This window comes from Pristiophorus japonicus, chromosome 6 (assembly GCF_044704955.1).
Source record: "Pristiophorus japonicus isolate sPriJap1 chromosome 6, sPriJap1.hap1, whole genome shotgun sequence".
Taxonomy (NCBI): Eukaryota; Metazoa; Chordata; class Chondrichthyes; family Pristiophoridae; genus Pristiophorus; species Pristiophorus japonicus.
Window position 1 is genome coordinate 254,912,260 of NC_091982.1, and position 16,690 is coordinate 254,928,949.

Below are 16,690 nucleotides of genomic sequence, written 5' to 3' on the forward strand. Positions count from 1 at the left end.
AACAAAACATTTCAGCAGTAATCTCAGGATTGCTACTAGTGCCACGTGCTAGTCAGAGTAGGAATCGCAGGATAGCTCAAATGAATACGTGGCTTGAGGACTGGTGCAGAAGGGAGGGATTCAAATTCCTGGGACATTGGAACTGGTTCCAGGGGAGGTGGGACCAGTACAAACCTGGACAGGACCAGAACCAATGTCCTGGGGATAGTGTTTGCTAGTGCTGTTGGGGGAGGAGTTAAACTAACATGGCAGGGAGATGGGAACCTATGCAGGGAGACAGAGGGAAATAAAATGGAGGCAGGAGCAAAATATAGAAAGGAGAATAGTGAAAGTGGAGGGCAGAGAAACCCAAGGCAAAAAAAAAAAAAAGAGGGCCACATTACAGCAAAATTCTAAAGGGGCAAAGTGTGTTAAAAAGACACAATGCCTCAATGCGAGCAGTATTCGGAATAAGGTGGACGAATTACCTGCGCAGACAGCAGTTAACGGATATGATGTTCTTGGCATCACGGAGACGTGGCTCCAGGGTGACCAAGGCTGGGAACTCAACATCCAGGGGTATTCAACATTTAGGAAGGATAGGCAGAGAGGAAAAGGTTAAAGAGGAAATTAATGCAATAGTAAGGAGGGACATTAACCTGGATGATGTGGAATCGGTATGGTGGAGCTGCGGAATACCAAAGGGCAGAAAACGCTAGTGGGAGTTGGGTATAGACCACCAAATAGTAGTAGTGAGGTTGGGGACAGCATCAAACAAAAAATAAGGGATGTGTGCAATAAAGGTACAGCAGTTATCATGGGCGACTTTAATCTACATATCAATTGGGCTAACCAAACTGGTAGCAATGCGGTGGAAGAGGATTTCCTAGAGTGTATTAGGGATGGTTTTCCAGACCAATATGTCAAGGAACCAACTAGAAAGCTGGCCATCCTAGACTGGGTGATGTGTAACAAGAAGGGACTAATTAGCAATCTTGTTGTGCGAGGCCACTTGGGGAAGAGTGACCATAATATGGTTGAATTCTTTATTAAGATGGAGTGACAGTTAATTCAGAAACTAGGGTCCTGAACTTAAGGAAAGGTAACTTCGACGGTATGAGGCGTGAATTGGCCAGAATAGACTGGCAAAGGATACTGAAAGGGTTGACGGTGGATAAGCAATGGTAAACATTTAAAGATCACGGGGATGAACTTCAGCAATTGTACATCCCTGTCTGGAGTAAAAATAAAATGGGGAAGGTGGCTCAACTGTGGCTAACAAGGGAAATTAAGGATAGTGTTAAATCCGAGGATGCAGCATATAAATTGGCTAAAAAAGCAACAAACCTGAGGACTGGGAGAAATTTAAAATTCAACAGAGGACGACTAAGGGTTTAATTCAGTGGGGGAAAATAGAGTACGAGAGGAAGCTTGCAGGGAACATAAAAACTGACTGCAAAAGCTTCTATAAATATATGTGAAGAGAAAAAGATTAGCGAAGACAAACGTAGGTCCCTTGCAGTCAGATTCAGATGAATTTATAATGGGGAACAAAGAAATGGCAGACCAATTGAACAAATACTTCGGTTCTGTCTTCACGAAGGAAGACACAAAACCTTCCGAATGTACTAGGGGTCAATGGGTCCAGTGAGAAGGAGGAACTGAAGGATATCCTTATTAGGCTGGAAATTGTGTTAGGGAAATTGATGGGATTGAAGGCTGATAAATTCCCGGGGCCCGATGGGCGACTCTGGGATGCAGACTTAGAAATAGTGGATGCATTGGTGGTCATTTTCCAACAGTCTATCGACTCTGGATCAGTTCCTATGGACTGGAGGGTAGCTAATGCAACCCCACTTTTAAAAAAAAAAAGAGAAAACGGGACATTAATGGGGAAAATGTTGGAATCAATCATTAAGGACGAAATAGCAGCGCATTTGGAAAGCAGTGACAGGATCGGTCCAAGTCAGCATGGATTTATGAAAGGGAAATCATGCTTGACAAATCTTCTGGAATTTTGTGAGGATGTAACTAGCAGAGTGGACAAGGGAGAACCAGTGGATGTGGTGTATTTGGACTTTCAAAAGGCTTTTGACAAGGTCCCACACAAGAGATTTGTGTGCAAAATCAAAGCGCATGGTATTGGGGGTAATGTACTGACGTGGATAGAGAACTGGTTGGCAGACAAGAAGCAGAGAGTCGGGATAAACGGGTCCTTTTCAGAATGGCAGGCAGTGACTAGTGGAGTGCCGCAGGGCTCAGTGCTGGGACCCCAGCTCTTTACAATATACATCAACGATTTAGATGAAGGAATTGAGTTCAATATCTCCAAGTTTGCAGATGACACTAAACTGGGTGGCGGTGTGAGCTGTGAGAAGGACGCCAAGAGGCTGCAGTGTGACTTGGACAGGTTAGGTGAGTGGGTAAATGCATGGCAGATGCAGTATAATGTGGATAAATGTGAGGTTATTCATTTTGGGGGCAAAAACACAAAGGCAGATTATCTGAATGGCAGCAGATTAGGAAAAGGGGAGGTGCAACGAGACCTGGGTATCATGGTTCATCAGTCATTGAAAGTTGGCATGCAGGTACAGCAAGCAGTGAAGGCAGCAAATGGTATGTTGGCCTTCATAGCTAGGGGATTTGAGTATAGGAGCAGGGAGGTCTTACTGCAGTTGTACAGGGCCTTCGTGAGGCCTCACCTGGAATATTGTGTTCAGTTTTGGTCTCCTAATCTGAGGAAGAACGTTCTTGCTATTGAGGGAGTGCAGTGAAGGTTCACAGACTGATTCCGGGGATGGCTGGACTGTCATATGAGGAGAGACTGGATCAACTGGGCCTTTATTCACTGGAGTTTAGAAGGATGAGAGGGGATCTCTCAGAAACGTATAAGATTCTGACGGGACTGAACAGGTTAGATGCAGGAAGAATGTTCTCTATGTTGGGGAAGTCCAGAACCAGGGGGACACAGTCTTAGGATAAGGGGTAGGCCATTTCGGACTGATGGAGAAACTTCTTCACTCAGAGTTGTTAATCTGTGGAATTCCCTGCCGCAGAGAGTTGTTGACGCCAGTTCAGTGGACATATTCAAGAGGGAGTTAGATATGGCCCTTACGGCTAAGGGGATCAAGGGGTATGGAGAGAAAGCAGGAAAGGGGTACCGAGGGAATGATCAGCCGTGATCTTATTGAATGGCAGTGCAGGCTCTTGGGGCCTACTTCTGCACCCATTTTCTATGTAAGCTACTTTATGTTAACCAAAAAGGTAAGAATTTTATTACTGGGCTCTGTTGCTTTAGTTGTAATTTATTTGCAATGGACTTATTACTTGCCTCAACAGTAGCATTCACACTCCAACAATCAAAGCTGTAAGCTCAAGCCACACTTCAGGATTTAAGCAGATAAAATGTATGCTGACATTTCAGTATAGTACTGAGGAAATACTGCATTGTCTTTTGGTGTTGAATCAAGGCCCTATTTGCATCTTCAGATGGACAAGCGATCCTACAATACTTTTTCAAATGACCAGGGCATTCTCCTAATGTCCTGGACAACATTTATCCATCAACCAATAAGAGGTCATTTCATCTCGTACTGAGAGATCTTGCTGTGCACAAATAAGTTGTCATATTGACCTACAAAACAAGAGTGATTGCACTTCAAGACAAGTAATTAATTAGTTATGATGCGCTTTGGGATGTCCGGAGGACACAAGGAGTTTTTCATAACAGGGCAAACAGGATGTACACTATGTAATTTAGCATTCAGAAAGCAAGTAATGTCTTGTTCAACAAGGTATTCAGTGACCATGTTTGTTTTATGTATCTAAAAGGCAAGCCAGTCCTATATATAGAAATAATAAAATAACTTGCACACCAGATTGTGTATGTTCAAAATACAAGGGACCTAATTTCATTCAGCAGGCGTCCAAAGCTCTGTTCCAGTCTATTTCCAGCTCAGTCCTGTGACCACAATTCCAGCTTCCAAACTACAATCACTTTCCCAAGCTATCTGCACTGTCAACAGTTTCCAGGCTTGCTTGGTAGTGGCTGAAAAGCCCCCAAGTAATGAACAGTTTAATTGGGCTATTTTTGCATAAAATGCATAGGCAGTTGTGAAAAAAAAACTTTGACGCCTTCCTTTAACTATACATTTAGAGCTCTACACATCCTCAAACTCTGGATCAAAAGAATCTGTAACTGCCTTCAATGCCCCTTCAGAGCAGGCCAACTTGCTTAGTGATCTCAGGCTTTCTCTTGATTATTGTTCGCTGATGATTTTGAAACAAAATTAGAGGCATCATAAGTATTTTTAAACCAGATTCCACAGAGTTCTCTTCAGCACAAGATTCCATAATACATTGCAGTACCACTCCAAAAAAAAAAATCAAGATTAATAGTTTTCATTCCCATTTAATATTTTGGGGGAAGTTTGAGAGTCCCAAGAAACCAATTTAAAGCCCAACTCCGCAAGGAAGCAGAACATAGTCAAACTACAATAATCATTACTAACTTTGGGTAAATGCTCTACCAAGGTACTGTTGGACTCAGTAGCTTCTCCCCCAGTGTCGCCCATTATTAAAAAGCATTACAGACCAATAAAACACAAACAGTATTTGAGAGTTCATTGTAGTTTCATTTGTAACAAGTGCATTGATGGTAAAATTCCCCCAACAATTCAGCATGGAATTTAATGCATCTGCTCCCAGGCTGTCAACACAAATCTTAGACCTGTTTACTTACAAAATGTGCAAGGACATCAGTGCCAGCTTATATAACCCTCATTGCACCCTCAGCAGGAACATCACGTGAAAACTGATCTGTAAGCACAGAAAAAAAAATTTGCAGCCATTTTAACCTTTCTGAAATGGTTGTCAGCTGGACTATGGTGTAGGAAAGAGATGCTGTGATCAGAAATACTGCATGCTCTCACAATTAAGTAGCAATGAAATACACAAGTTCTGACTTTTCCAAACATCTCAGCAGTGACTTGTATAACAGTTAAGCTCCTTGTAAACATATAGCAAAGAGGAAAAGATGTCTCAAGTCATTTGAATTGAACCATATGCTGAACTGTAGTTAACTTTTTGGTGGGGGGGGGGGGGGAAAGCTAAGAAACCATATTCTAGCACAAAACAAAATCAATCAAGTCATATCATTTGATCTTAGATTACAATAAGCTAATTAAAGGATTTGTTCATGAATTATTTGTGGTACCATCTCTATTTGGGATTAATGTATTTGTGCAATTGTGTTTTAATTTCATACAAAATATTCTTGCACCTCTAAAAAGGACCAGCACTCCAAACGGAATAATAAGCCAGGTTAAACCTCTTGCTGACCCAGGAAGTCAGTAACATTTACAAACCTGAATCTGTAGTTCCATTGCACAATTTGTAATGGATTTTGAACCATGTTAAAGCAAATCACAAACCTAGCATTGGAACTATTGGGGTCCTTACTAATTGGTACAGTCAAGAAACCATTGTAGCACCTTTTAACATGGGACAAAACTGGTTACCTTCATGAGCAATTTTGAACAGTTTCAGATTTCCAAACTAAAAGTCCGATAAAGTGCTATGCTTTTTTACCTCATGTCTTAAAAAAAATTAGGGGTTCGTCAAATTTTAAACAGGATATCCATAAATTCCCTGTCATCCAATATAATGTATGAAGTTGTAAACGCGAGACATTCCACAACATGGATCCCCGATTTATTTCCCATCAGAATATTTAAGTACCAAATTTAAGTTTAAAAAAAACACTTTAAATTGAAATATAAAGTAAATCAGTATCCAATGCCTATCCTGCCAAACAAGAGTGTTTACATGTGGACTACAAGTAAGGACAGTTCAGACTTGACCATGATATACTCCCTGGGAAATAGTCTGCCAACATTAATCTAGACTTCAGATGGGTGAGGTACCAGAGAACTGCTAAAACACATGGAAATGTGCCTTAATATCAGCAATATTGCCACCCATTGAAAAAATCTGAATCTTGCATGGCCTTCACATTAAATTGTTCCCAATTTGGCATTTGCCCTCAATCCCTTAAAAAAATTAAAGTCATCAGCACAACAGAAGGAAAGAGTTTGCATTTATGCTTTCAAAGTGCAGTCACGAAGTAGACAAATATAAATCTAGCAGAGTTATCATATGGAGGGAAAAAAATGTACCCCATGCCCACAAACGAGAGAAACTCCACAACATGGATCCCTGATTTATTTCCCATCAGAATATTTAAGTATCAAATTTAACCTTACTCTGAAATAACTGAGAAACTGTAGTTGAGCTGCAGCAGAAATGCAAAAAGTTGACCACTTCATGCATATTCGATTATTAAGACACTCATAACAAAGTTATTCGATGACGACTGTCCTTGGCAAAACACGCAGACTTCTTCCTGAAAGCCAAATTAAAACTCAAACTTGCTTCACACAAAAAAAAAAGGAGAGAAATTAAAGCGGTTCAGTCTTCAATAAGCGTGTAAAAATGGTACCGAACTTTCGGCTCTCTCCACGCACAGAAAAGTTTAGATAAATCAGCTAAATATGCTGTGCTCTTTGTTGAAATTAAGACAGACAATGGGTTTACGGAGATACGTGGTGCGTTGGCCATTCCTGTTTACTTTTGCGGCCTACACAACACTGCTGCCGCAGGATCGCACCGCCATGTCGGTGCCAGTGCCTCACAAAAACTCATTCTTCTGATCAAGATAAATATAAATCGCACCAAAGCAACAGCCCCATCCATTCCTTGCTGCAAAGTGCACCAGTCGCTTTCAACATTTCTATTTTGAAGTACATTTTTAAACATATGAAAACAAAATTACTGCCCGCAAAAATGGGGTATAATATTGCACGTCCGTCTGGATCATGGAAAATATTACTTATCAGGCCTAGACAACAGGTCTTTATTTTTTTTTAAAGAGCTTTCATTATGGTTACAAGCGGCCTACCTCGTAGTGGGTTCAAGCCCAACAATCACCAGTGGGGAGGGGAGGGGAGGAGGGAGGAGGGGGGGGGGGGGGGAAATGAACAGCTATATTTACTGTGAAGTTCAGGTTGAGCCGCCTCTTTTCTTGATCACATCAACAAAAAAAAACTCATTAAAAAAAAAAAATTAGGGAAATGGGGAAAAAGGGCTGTGGGGCAATGAGCGTCCAGGCCTGTGTTTCACCATCAATCCCCGCTGTCGGAGTTACAGCTGTCGCCGGATGTGTGAACGTCAAACACCAAGTGCTGCTGGGAAAAGAAAAAGGGGGGGCAGGGGGCAGGGGCAGGGGGGTGGAAAAGAGAGAGGAGGAGGAATTTAAAAAAAAAATGCTTCCTCCTTCTCTCCAAAAAAAAATACACCCCCTTCCCCCAACAAAACAATAAAAAAAAAACCTACACTCGTTTTTTAAAAAAAAAAACATTTGTTTAAAACCTTCAAGAAATATCTTGAGCAAAAGGTTGTCAAAGCCCATCTTGTTCCCTGGCCTTTAGAAAAGCGAGTGCAGGGCTGAGCCCGGAGCTCGGGTTGAAAGGGCCTCTCTCTCTCTCTCTCTCTCTTTCCATTTTCCTCGCATTACAAAAACAGGAAAATAACTCAAAAAGCTTAAGCTGGTCACATATAATATATATATATATATATTATATAAAAAAAGAGAAAGAAGGGAAACGACAAACGAAATAAATAACATTCACACAAATATATATATATATATATATCCATCCCCTGCTTTTCAAATAATTCTTTTTAAAAAAAAAAACATTTTATATATATATATATATATATAAAAAGAAAAGGTGGGGGGAAATAGGAAATCTAGCACCACCCTGGAATGAGATACAAGGCTGAGGAATTCATTCTGGGTGCCAGAGGAAAGAGAGAAAACACCTATTTTTAAAAAAAATGTTTAGTTGGATAAAAGAATGAACAATGTCCTTCTTTTTTTTTTTTCTTCCTCCTCCTCCTCCTCCTCCTCCTCCTCCTCCTCCACCTCCTCCTCCTCCTCCTCCACCTTTTCTTTGTTGCTGTGGTTTGAAATAAATGTTATTACCTAGTTGCTTCCAATTCTACAGCCTGCCACCAGCTCTCTCTCTCTCTCTCACACACACACACTCCCTTTACTAACTCGCGGCCTCCACTCGGCCCGCTCACCATGCGCGTCGCCCTGTATCCTTCCCCGGCACTAGCTCGCCAGCCAGCAGCATTTCTCTGTGTGTGGCTCCATCTCGTTCGAGACAGAGAGGGAGAAAGTGGTGTCACTCCCTTCCTGGTCCCACAATTTCAACCAAACCAAACCCCCCCCCCCCACCGCTATCCGTGGCAGGTTTTATAACCAAAAAAAAACATTTTTTTTAAATAAAATCCGTCCTTTTACTTCTTATTCGTACGTTTTTATAATATTTTGTCCTTTCAGATCATCGTGCGATGAATGAGCTATTATTTTTTTTTAAAAAAAAACACCTCCATCTGATCCGCTATATTTACAATTTAATCAACTCTTCTTCCTCCTACAGCCTTCATCATTGTATTCCTCCGCGGGGTCATGACCCCCTCTCCCCCCCCCCCTCTCTCTCTCCTGTCAAGTCTTGGGAACTGTCACAGTCCACCCGTTTACTTACATTTGAGTAGAATTTATTTTAAAACAAATCTGGTAAATATTTTCTTTGATAAATAAAAAAAAAATATATATATATATATATATCAAAGCGGTGTTAATTTTGACGAATTTGTGTGGCGTGAACTTGGTGTGAAGTAAAACTAGTCGCCGCTGCTTCTTGTTTACATTCGACGCCGTTGCTCTGGTAATAAGAGGCGTCCAAAAATGGCGTCTTTGTTACGGGGCATAATCTTTGAAATCAGCGCACAAGCTCCAGCCCCAAGTAAGGATTATCATCACCTGCTTGTTACAGATTCAAAGGTGAGTGTGTCAGCCGGAAAACATGTTTAACTGCTCGCTTGACCATCTTGTCGCGTTGACCTGACGCAATCCAGCTCTCGGCCTGAAATAAATGCCCGGTACTCGGTCCGCACCGAGTTTCTTTTCGGCGAATCCATGCACTTTTGCCTCTGTTTTAACACATTGACCGACTGATTTGTAATTCACCTGATAACAATCATTACAAAATACGAAATGCCTTGAAAATGTTGTCCAGCGTTACTTTATTGTCCCCGAGATGGAACCATTTCAAGCATGCCCTTTAAAATAATAGAGAAAAGACAGTTTTTCTGGCGAGGTTTGACCTTGTTTTTTGTGTAATAAATTATAATTTGTGTCTGGATTTTTTTAAAGATCACTATAAATCTGAAACCAAAACAGAAAATGTGAGGGAAAATAGCATCTCTAGATTGAAAAGGACCGGTTAATGTTTCAGAAGGAAACTGTCCGAAACATTAACCTATATATTTTTTTCTCGACAAATGCTGACTGATACGATGACTTTCCAGCATTTTCTGTTTTCGTAAATGTCTGACTGTTGTGCAGAGATGTGTCATCAGTATAGGGTGACCATCCTGCTTTACAGATTCATCGAGAAAACAGTAAAGTGTAAGAGAGAAACAAAATTAAGGTTTCAGGTCATCTGAAACGTTAATTCTGTTTCTCTCCCCACAGATGTTGCCTGACCTGTTGAGTATTTCCACTATTTTCTGTTTATGCTTCAGATTTCCAGCATCCACAGTATTTTGCATTAGTTGTAAAGTATAAGACTTGTGTATCTGAAAAGCAACATGTATTGTGCACATGACATTTCTGTGCAGCAACTTAATTTGTGTATAATGAAATCTTAACACTTATTTGTTTCTTCAAGTTCAAGATCCTTGGACAAGCAACACTTGTTCCATTGGACAATGGCCTTCCCCAGAGCCATTCAATGAGTATTCAATCTTGGAGATATTTACAGTGATAACAAGGAAATACATAGTTTTTTAAAACAATCACATCATGTTCATTTTTGTCAGTGGAAGTCTTGGTTTGAAGGCCACATTGTTCTTTTAACAGCATAATCTTAAAATTCAATAACACCTAGTGAAAATAATAGATTTTTTGTCTTTGTAGGCTTGTACAATCAGACAAAAATTAAGTATTTTTAGCCATGGTTTAGCTTTCTTTTCTTTATGCTATTTCTGAATTTAAAATAGGTTTTCTTAAATAAATACTACACATTCTTTAAACTAGTATTTTTGTCAAACTGTCTGCAGAACTGTGTAATGAGGAAATGAGACACATTTTCCTTAATATGCAAATGTTTCAATTGCAATTAGTTTATTTGCTTGCTATGTTCTGAAAATAGTAAATTAAAATAAATGTTGTTCAAACCAGGCATGAATGGATTTGTATCTAGTATCTATTAGGAGGCTGTCTTGCAGGCCAGAGAGGTACCATTGTAAATAGTTGAGTGGCAATCCTGAATGCATGTGTCACATTTTGGAATTTTTTGACCATTTCTTCACTGATAGGATTTTGAAAATGAGTTGCTCTTAAATGTTGTCTTTAAACCATAGTGTATTCCAAGTTTTTTTTTAAGTCACTGAGAGATAGATGGTTAAAATGATGAAGTTAAATTGTGTTATTGTTTGCCATAGACTGTAAATGATGAGCAAATAATTAGCCTGTCTCAGCAATTGATAAATATTTTAAATTCAATGCTTTGTGGGGCAGGGAGCCAGTGTAGGTCAGCAAAGATAATGGCCAAACAGGACTTTGTGTGGGACCTGATGCAGCTAGCTGAGTTTTGAAAAAGTTGCAGTTTATGAATGGTGAAGGATGGAAGACTAGCAAGGAGAGCATTGGAAAGATTGAGTCTAGAGGTGACAGAAATGTAGATAAAGGTTTCTGTGATTGCTGATGAAGCTGAAGTTGGACAGCGGTGTGCAATGTTCCATAGATGGAACTAAATAGACTTGGCGATGTATAGTTTGAGACCTATGGTAGGGCCTGAAAACATTGGCTTTAGTTTTTCCAATGTTCTGTTGGAGGAAATGTTGCCTCTTCCACTATTTGATATCATTCAGGTAGTCTGATGAGATGGTTCTGGGTTTGAGGAAGTTGGTGGTGAGATAAAGGTGACATCACTAAAGGGTAGCATGCAAATGATATGAGCCATGAATAGAGCTATATGGGAAATTAAATCTTTTGAAGAGTTGTGTGCAAATAAGTCCCATTTTCCATCATTTCCATTGACTCAATTTGGCTCAGTTGGCAGCAATTTTTTTTTCTGAGTCAGAACGTTGTGGGTTCAAACACATATGTTAAACCAACATAGATAGAGTGTGGCATTGTGTGAAATGCCAATTTTGGATGAAATATTAAACCAATGCCTGTCTGCCTGTTCAAGTGGGCATAAAAGATCCCATGGCATTATTTGAAGGAAAGCAGGGGACTTCTCCCGGTAATCTGGCCAACATTTTCCCCTCAACCAACACCACCAAATCAGATTACCAGATCATTTATTTCATTTGCTGATTGGCCAATTTATACACAAGATCTGACAATGTGTTTGCCCACATAACAACAGTGATTATACTTAAAAAGTAATTCATTACCTGTGATTCATTACCCGTGAAGTACTTTGAGGCATCCTGAGGAAATGAAAGGCTGTATATAGGCACAAACTCTTCTAATTCTTTTTGCCTCATTTGTGCTGAATCATTACCTTGTCCATTTAAAATGAGCATTCGGGGTTGATGGCATTTAGCAGATGGTGGAAGAGAGGGTTGATAGCATTTAGTAGAGCCGAAAACCAATAGTAGCATCAGTTCCAAACTTCTTTGGAGCTTTATTTTGCTGTTAAGGGCTACTTTGAGCATCTGCCTTTGTAACATTTGCTGTGCTGTCATTTCTCAGACATCTAGTGACTGCATGACAGGGCACTGCAATTTTATAGAATGGCAGGATTGTTGAAGGTTCAATGAATCATAGTTTGGATTTGTATGGACTTGCATGCTCCCTTGCTGAATCCATAACCAACATCAGTAGGAAAGGATTCAACTTTCTTAATGTGCACAGTTAATTGCTCAATGTTTATGATGTGGCAGCCTAAAATAATCCTTCAGTACAAAAGGTAAGTGCAATTGTGACTTTAAAGCTATTGACAGGTTTGTGGAGGTGAGCAGGAGGTCTTTTTGCAGCATGTGTCAACACTCGGTCATGGTTTCCTTCATAAAGTGAAGCCTTCACAGGCACAACTCCTATGACAAAAGCAGCTACATGCACCACTGCCTAATATTCTGGTATGGGGTACCTACAGAAGGGTGCTGAGCTTCTCCAGTGCTGCCTGACCTGCTCCTCCTCCTCTTCCTCCTCTTCTTAACGAGATGTGCATTCCCAATGAGAAGCCCATTGCACCATGTCTGAAATAGTGAGAAAATGACAGCCCTGCAACAAAGTAGTTAGTAACAGCAAAAAACTAGAAGAAAACTCTAAAGTTTACAACCAACAGCATGTCATCATGCAAGTGAATGCTCTCTCCTTTCATTTCTCTCTCCAATACTTTCATATTCAGGCAGTCCACTGAGCCAGCACTCTTTAATACAGAAAGGCAAGTCGAAATGACTTCTGGGAGAACAAGGCTATTCTTTTGCAGTCATGGTTCATGAGACACGTGTGGTTTCCCAGGACACAAGCAAAGCACCAGTATAATGAAGTCTATTCATACACCAGAGTAATAATTGAGTGCACCACTGGAATGTTGAAGGCACGTGTTGGGTGCCTTTATTTATTTGGAGACATCCTGCATGTTGTTCTGCCAGGGTCACAAGAATCATAGTTGGTCTCCAGGATCATGGTTGCATGTTGCACAACTTTGCCTTACAAAGTGACCTCATTATGCAAGCCCTGGAGGAGGAAGACCTTCATGGACAGCGAGGAGCAGCAGCCTGAAGACAATGAGGAGGACAGCTCCTTGCTTGATGCAAGATATTTGTGCCCTTCTCTCACAGGAAGTCTTCTCATGACTACCAAGACTGACCAATGTATCATCTTCTTTTGACTATCATATCTGGCTCATTCCTTAATGGTCCTTTCTACATCTTCATCTTTTCTCCATAAGTATGTCATCATTTACACAATCTTCTCTGTGCACAGCAACTCACAAAATTCCAATTCATGCCTGTACATGAACACGACTTCCATACCTTTCCAAGAATAATATCTCTCACAATTTGAATGCAACCATAATTTTAATGTAAATGATACTGGATGTGAGCTAGGTGTTTCTTACAACAGTGTTTCTCTCGACACTTGAGTGTGAAGAATATGCTGTTAACCTTGTTCTTCTCTGAGGTGCTACCTCTCAGTGGCACAAGTGCATAAAGGTGCTGTCTGCTCTTTTGTATTGGGAGTTTCTTGGGACGGAGGTGGCCCTCATCTCATAGTAGTCAAGTTCTGAAATGAACCTGCTGCAGACTGCAGCTCTTGTGCAGCATGAGCAACCTGTGCCGTTTCTGCCACATGTAGGCATCGAAGGAGGCTGGTGGGAGGGCACATGTTGCTATCCAGAGAGACTTCAATATCACTCATTCCCGCTAAGCTATTTGTTCTGGGCACTGGCTCAGCATGGCTGGTGATCAGTGGAAAAAAACAAACCCAGTAATGTTTATCTGAAACCTATCCCCAATCCATTGGAGGCTAGAAAAGACAGTCATCTCCAGTCTGGCACCCAATGCATCTATAGCTGCAGCCTAGTTTGGAATAACGGCAGGCTGCCCTTAGGACCTTTGTCATGGGGGCCTTCCCAGCAGATGTCCCTGTAGCTGCCCATACTTCATGATTGACTGCAGTGTTGAGAAACTCTCCAGTGTACTGTGAACATAAGCCAACACCTGCAACACACTACTTTGTATAGGGGGTGAAATTCAACTTCAGTCAGGGCACAAAATGGGCCGTAGCAAATCAGCCGTCCATTGTACACCTCATCCAATTTTCTTTTCCATTAACTTCAAGGAAAATCGGGCAGGGTATATAATGGTGACAGATTTACTACCATGAATGGATAAGGGAGAACCAGTGGATGTGGTGTATTTGGACTTTCAAAAGGCTTTTAACAAGATCCCACACAAGAGATTTGCGTGCAAAATCAAAGCACATGGTATTGGGGGTAATATACTGACGTGGGTAGAGAACTGGTTGGCAGACAGGAAGCAGAGAGTCGGGATAAACGGGTCCTTTTCAGAATGGCAGGCAGTGACTAGTGGAGTGCCGCAGGGCTCGGTGCTTGGACTCCAGCTCCTTACAATAGACATCAATGATTTGGATGAAGGAATTGAGTGTAATATCTCCAAGTTTGTATTTGACACTAAACTGGGTGGCAGTGTGAGCTGTGAGGGGGACACTAGGAGGCTGCAGGGTGACTTGGACAGGTTAGATGAGTGGGCAAATGCATGGCAGATGCAGTATAATGTGGATAAATGTGAGGTTATCCACTTTGGGGGCAAAAACGCGAAGACAGAATATTATCTGAATGGCGGCAGATTAGGAAAAGAGGAGGTGCAACGAGACCTGGCTGTCATGGTTCATCAGTCATTGAAAATTGGTATACAGGTACAACAGGCGGTGAAGAAGGCAAATGGTATGTTAGCCTTCATAGCTAGGGGATTTGAGTATAGGAGCAGGGAGGTCTTACTGCAGTTGGACAGGGCCTTGGTGAGACCTCACCTGGAATATTGTGTTCAGTTTTGGTCTCCTAATCTGAGGAAGGACGTTTTTGCTATTGAGGGAGTGCAGCGAAGGTTCACCAGATTGACTCCCGGGATGGCAGGACTGACATATGAGGAGAGACTGGATCAACTGGGCTTTTATACATTGGAGTTTAGAAGGATGAGAGGGGATCTCATAGAAACATATAAGATTCTGACGGGACGGGACAGGTTAGATGCGGGTAGAATGTTCCCGATGTTGGGGAAGTCCAGAACCAGGGGACACAGTCTTCGGATAAGGGGTAGGCCATTTAGGACTGAGATGAGGAGAAACTTCTTCACTCAGAGAGTTGTTAACCTGTGGAATTCCCTGCCACAGAGAGTTTTTGATGCCAGTTCATTGGATATATTCAAGGGGGAGTTAGATATGGCCCTTACGGCTAAGGGGATCAAGGGGTATGGAGAGAAAGCAGGAAAGGATACTGAGGGAATGATCATCCATGATCTTATTGAATGGCAGTGCAGGCTCGATGGGCCGAATGGCCTACTCCTGCTTCTATAAACAAATGGACATTGAGTTAAGTTGCAAATTTGAACTACTATGTCCATTTTCTGTACAAAATATTGTCCATTCTGCTCTGACCTAGTTAAACTATAATGTTAATAATTAGAATATGTGGATCGTGATGACTGTTTTGATAAATGTCTAATAAAGAAGTTGCATTGAGTCTCCAAAATTAAATCCGATTTCCAGAGTTAGGTTAGCAGCATATAGATATTAAGGGAAAAATAAGGGTGTGGTAGCGCAAACTAAAGATGTTGTTCCATGAATTAATAATACTCTTTCACACACTGGAGTTCTGAACCCCAGCCACACTTTCATGTAAAGACTGGGGCCAAGCATTCACCCACAGGCTAACATACTATTTACATAAGAACATAAGAAATAGGAACAGGAGTAGGCCATACGGCCCCTTGAGCCTGCTCTGCCATTCAATAAGATCATGGCTGATCTAATCATGGCATCAGTTCCACTTCCCTGCCCGCTCCCCATAACTCCATATCCCCTTATTGTTTAAGAAACTGTCTGTTTCTGTCTTAAATGTACTCAATGTCCCAGCCTCCACAGCTCTCTAAGGCAGCGAATTCCACAGATTTACAACCCTCTGAGAGAAGAAATTTCTCCTCATCTCTATTTTAAATGGGTGGCCCCTTATTCTAAGATCATGCCCTCTGGTTCTAGTCTCCCCCATCAGTGGAAACATCCTCTCTGCATCCACCTTGTCAAGCCCCCTTATAATCTTATACGTTTCAATAAGATCACCTCTCATTCTTCTGAATTCCAATGAGTGGAGGCCCAACCTACTCAATCTTTCCTCATAAGTCAAGCCCCTCATCCCCGGAATCAACCTAGTGAACCTTCTCTGAACTGCCTCCAAAGTAAATATACCCTTTCGTAAATATGGAAACCAAAACTGCACGCAGTATTCCAGATGTGGCCTCACCAATACCTTATATAGCTGTAGTTTGCCTCCCTAATTGCTTGCTGTACCTGCATGTTAACTTTCTGTGGTTCATGTACAATGACACGCAAATCCCTCTGAATACCGACTTGAAATTCTACGTCTCCACCCAGAAGGTCCCTGGCTGCCAATTTGCTCTAGGCCCTGGGATGGGCAGAACTTGCACCCAACCCAAACTTGTCCCTGATATCAGAAAATGTGGGGCTGTGGTAGGACTTGCCCACATTGAGAATTTCCTTCATTCCATCTTTCTTCCACACAAGTTGGGCACTGGGAAGAAACTGGCATACAGGTTCAGGCTCGTGCCCTGGCCTGGACAACCCTAAAAACTGCTGGTAAACTGCCATTGGCCCCCTTATAAAAGGAACTGATTGACCAAAAGTTAAAAAAAAAGCTTCAGAGTCAGTGGCACTGATTAGTCTCCAAGCAGCCTGCCAGCCCTGCAATTCCTGATCCCTCTCTAGTGGGCAGCCAAGATGTGCCCATACTGGTGTGGGTGCCTGCTAAAGATATGCAAATGTACTAATCTCAGATACTCTGCCACGGTCAGGAGCAGAAGTCAG

At 41.5% G+C, this 16,690-nt stretch overlaps 2 protein-coding genes across 16 annotated transcripts in view; one reads left to right on the forward strand and one right to left on the reverse strand.

Moving 5' to 3' along the window:
- The window catches only part of trip12 (thyroid hormone receptor interactor 12), a 152,471-nt gene extending 144,259 nt beyond the window's left edge, over positions 1–8,212 (reverse strand). For 9 of the 12 annotated variants that reach the window (XM_070883860.1, XM_070883859.1, XM_070883856.1 and 6 more), the window contains exons 1-2: positions 6,938–7,211; positions 4,721–4,797 (exon numbers count right to left, since the gene is read on the reverse strand). The gene's annotated coding sequence lies outside the window, so the exon portion shown is untranslated. The other 3 variants (XM_070883850.1, XM_070883849.1, XM_070883851.1) reach the window with 3 other exon arrangements.
- A 403-nt stretch (positions 8,213–8,615) lies between these two features.
- The window catches only part of fbxo36a (F-box protein 36a), a 100,751-nt gene continuing 92,676 nt past the window's right edge, over positions 8,616–16,690 (forward strand). For 2 of the 4 annotated variants that reach the window (XR_011593675.1, XM_070883863.1), the window contains exon 1: positions 8,616–8,890. Coding sequence is in view for 3 of the 4 variants with exons in the window: in XM_070883863.1 (XP_070739964.1) it covers positions 8,795–8,890 (96 nt within the window). In the remaining variant the exon portion in view is untranslated. The remainder of the gene's footprint in view (positions 8,891–16,690) is intronic. The other 2 variants (XM_070883862.1, XM_070883861.1) reach the window with 2 other exon arrangements.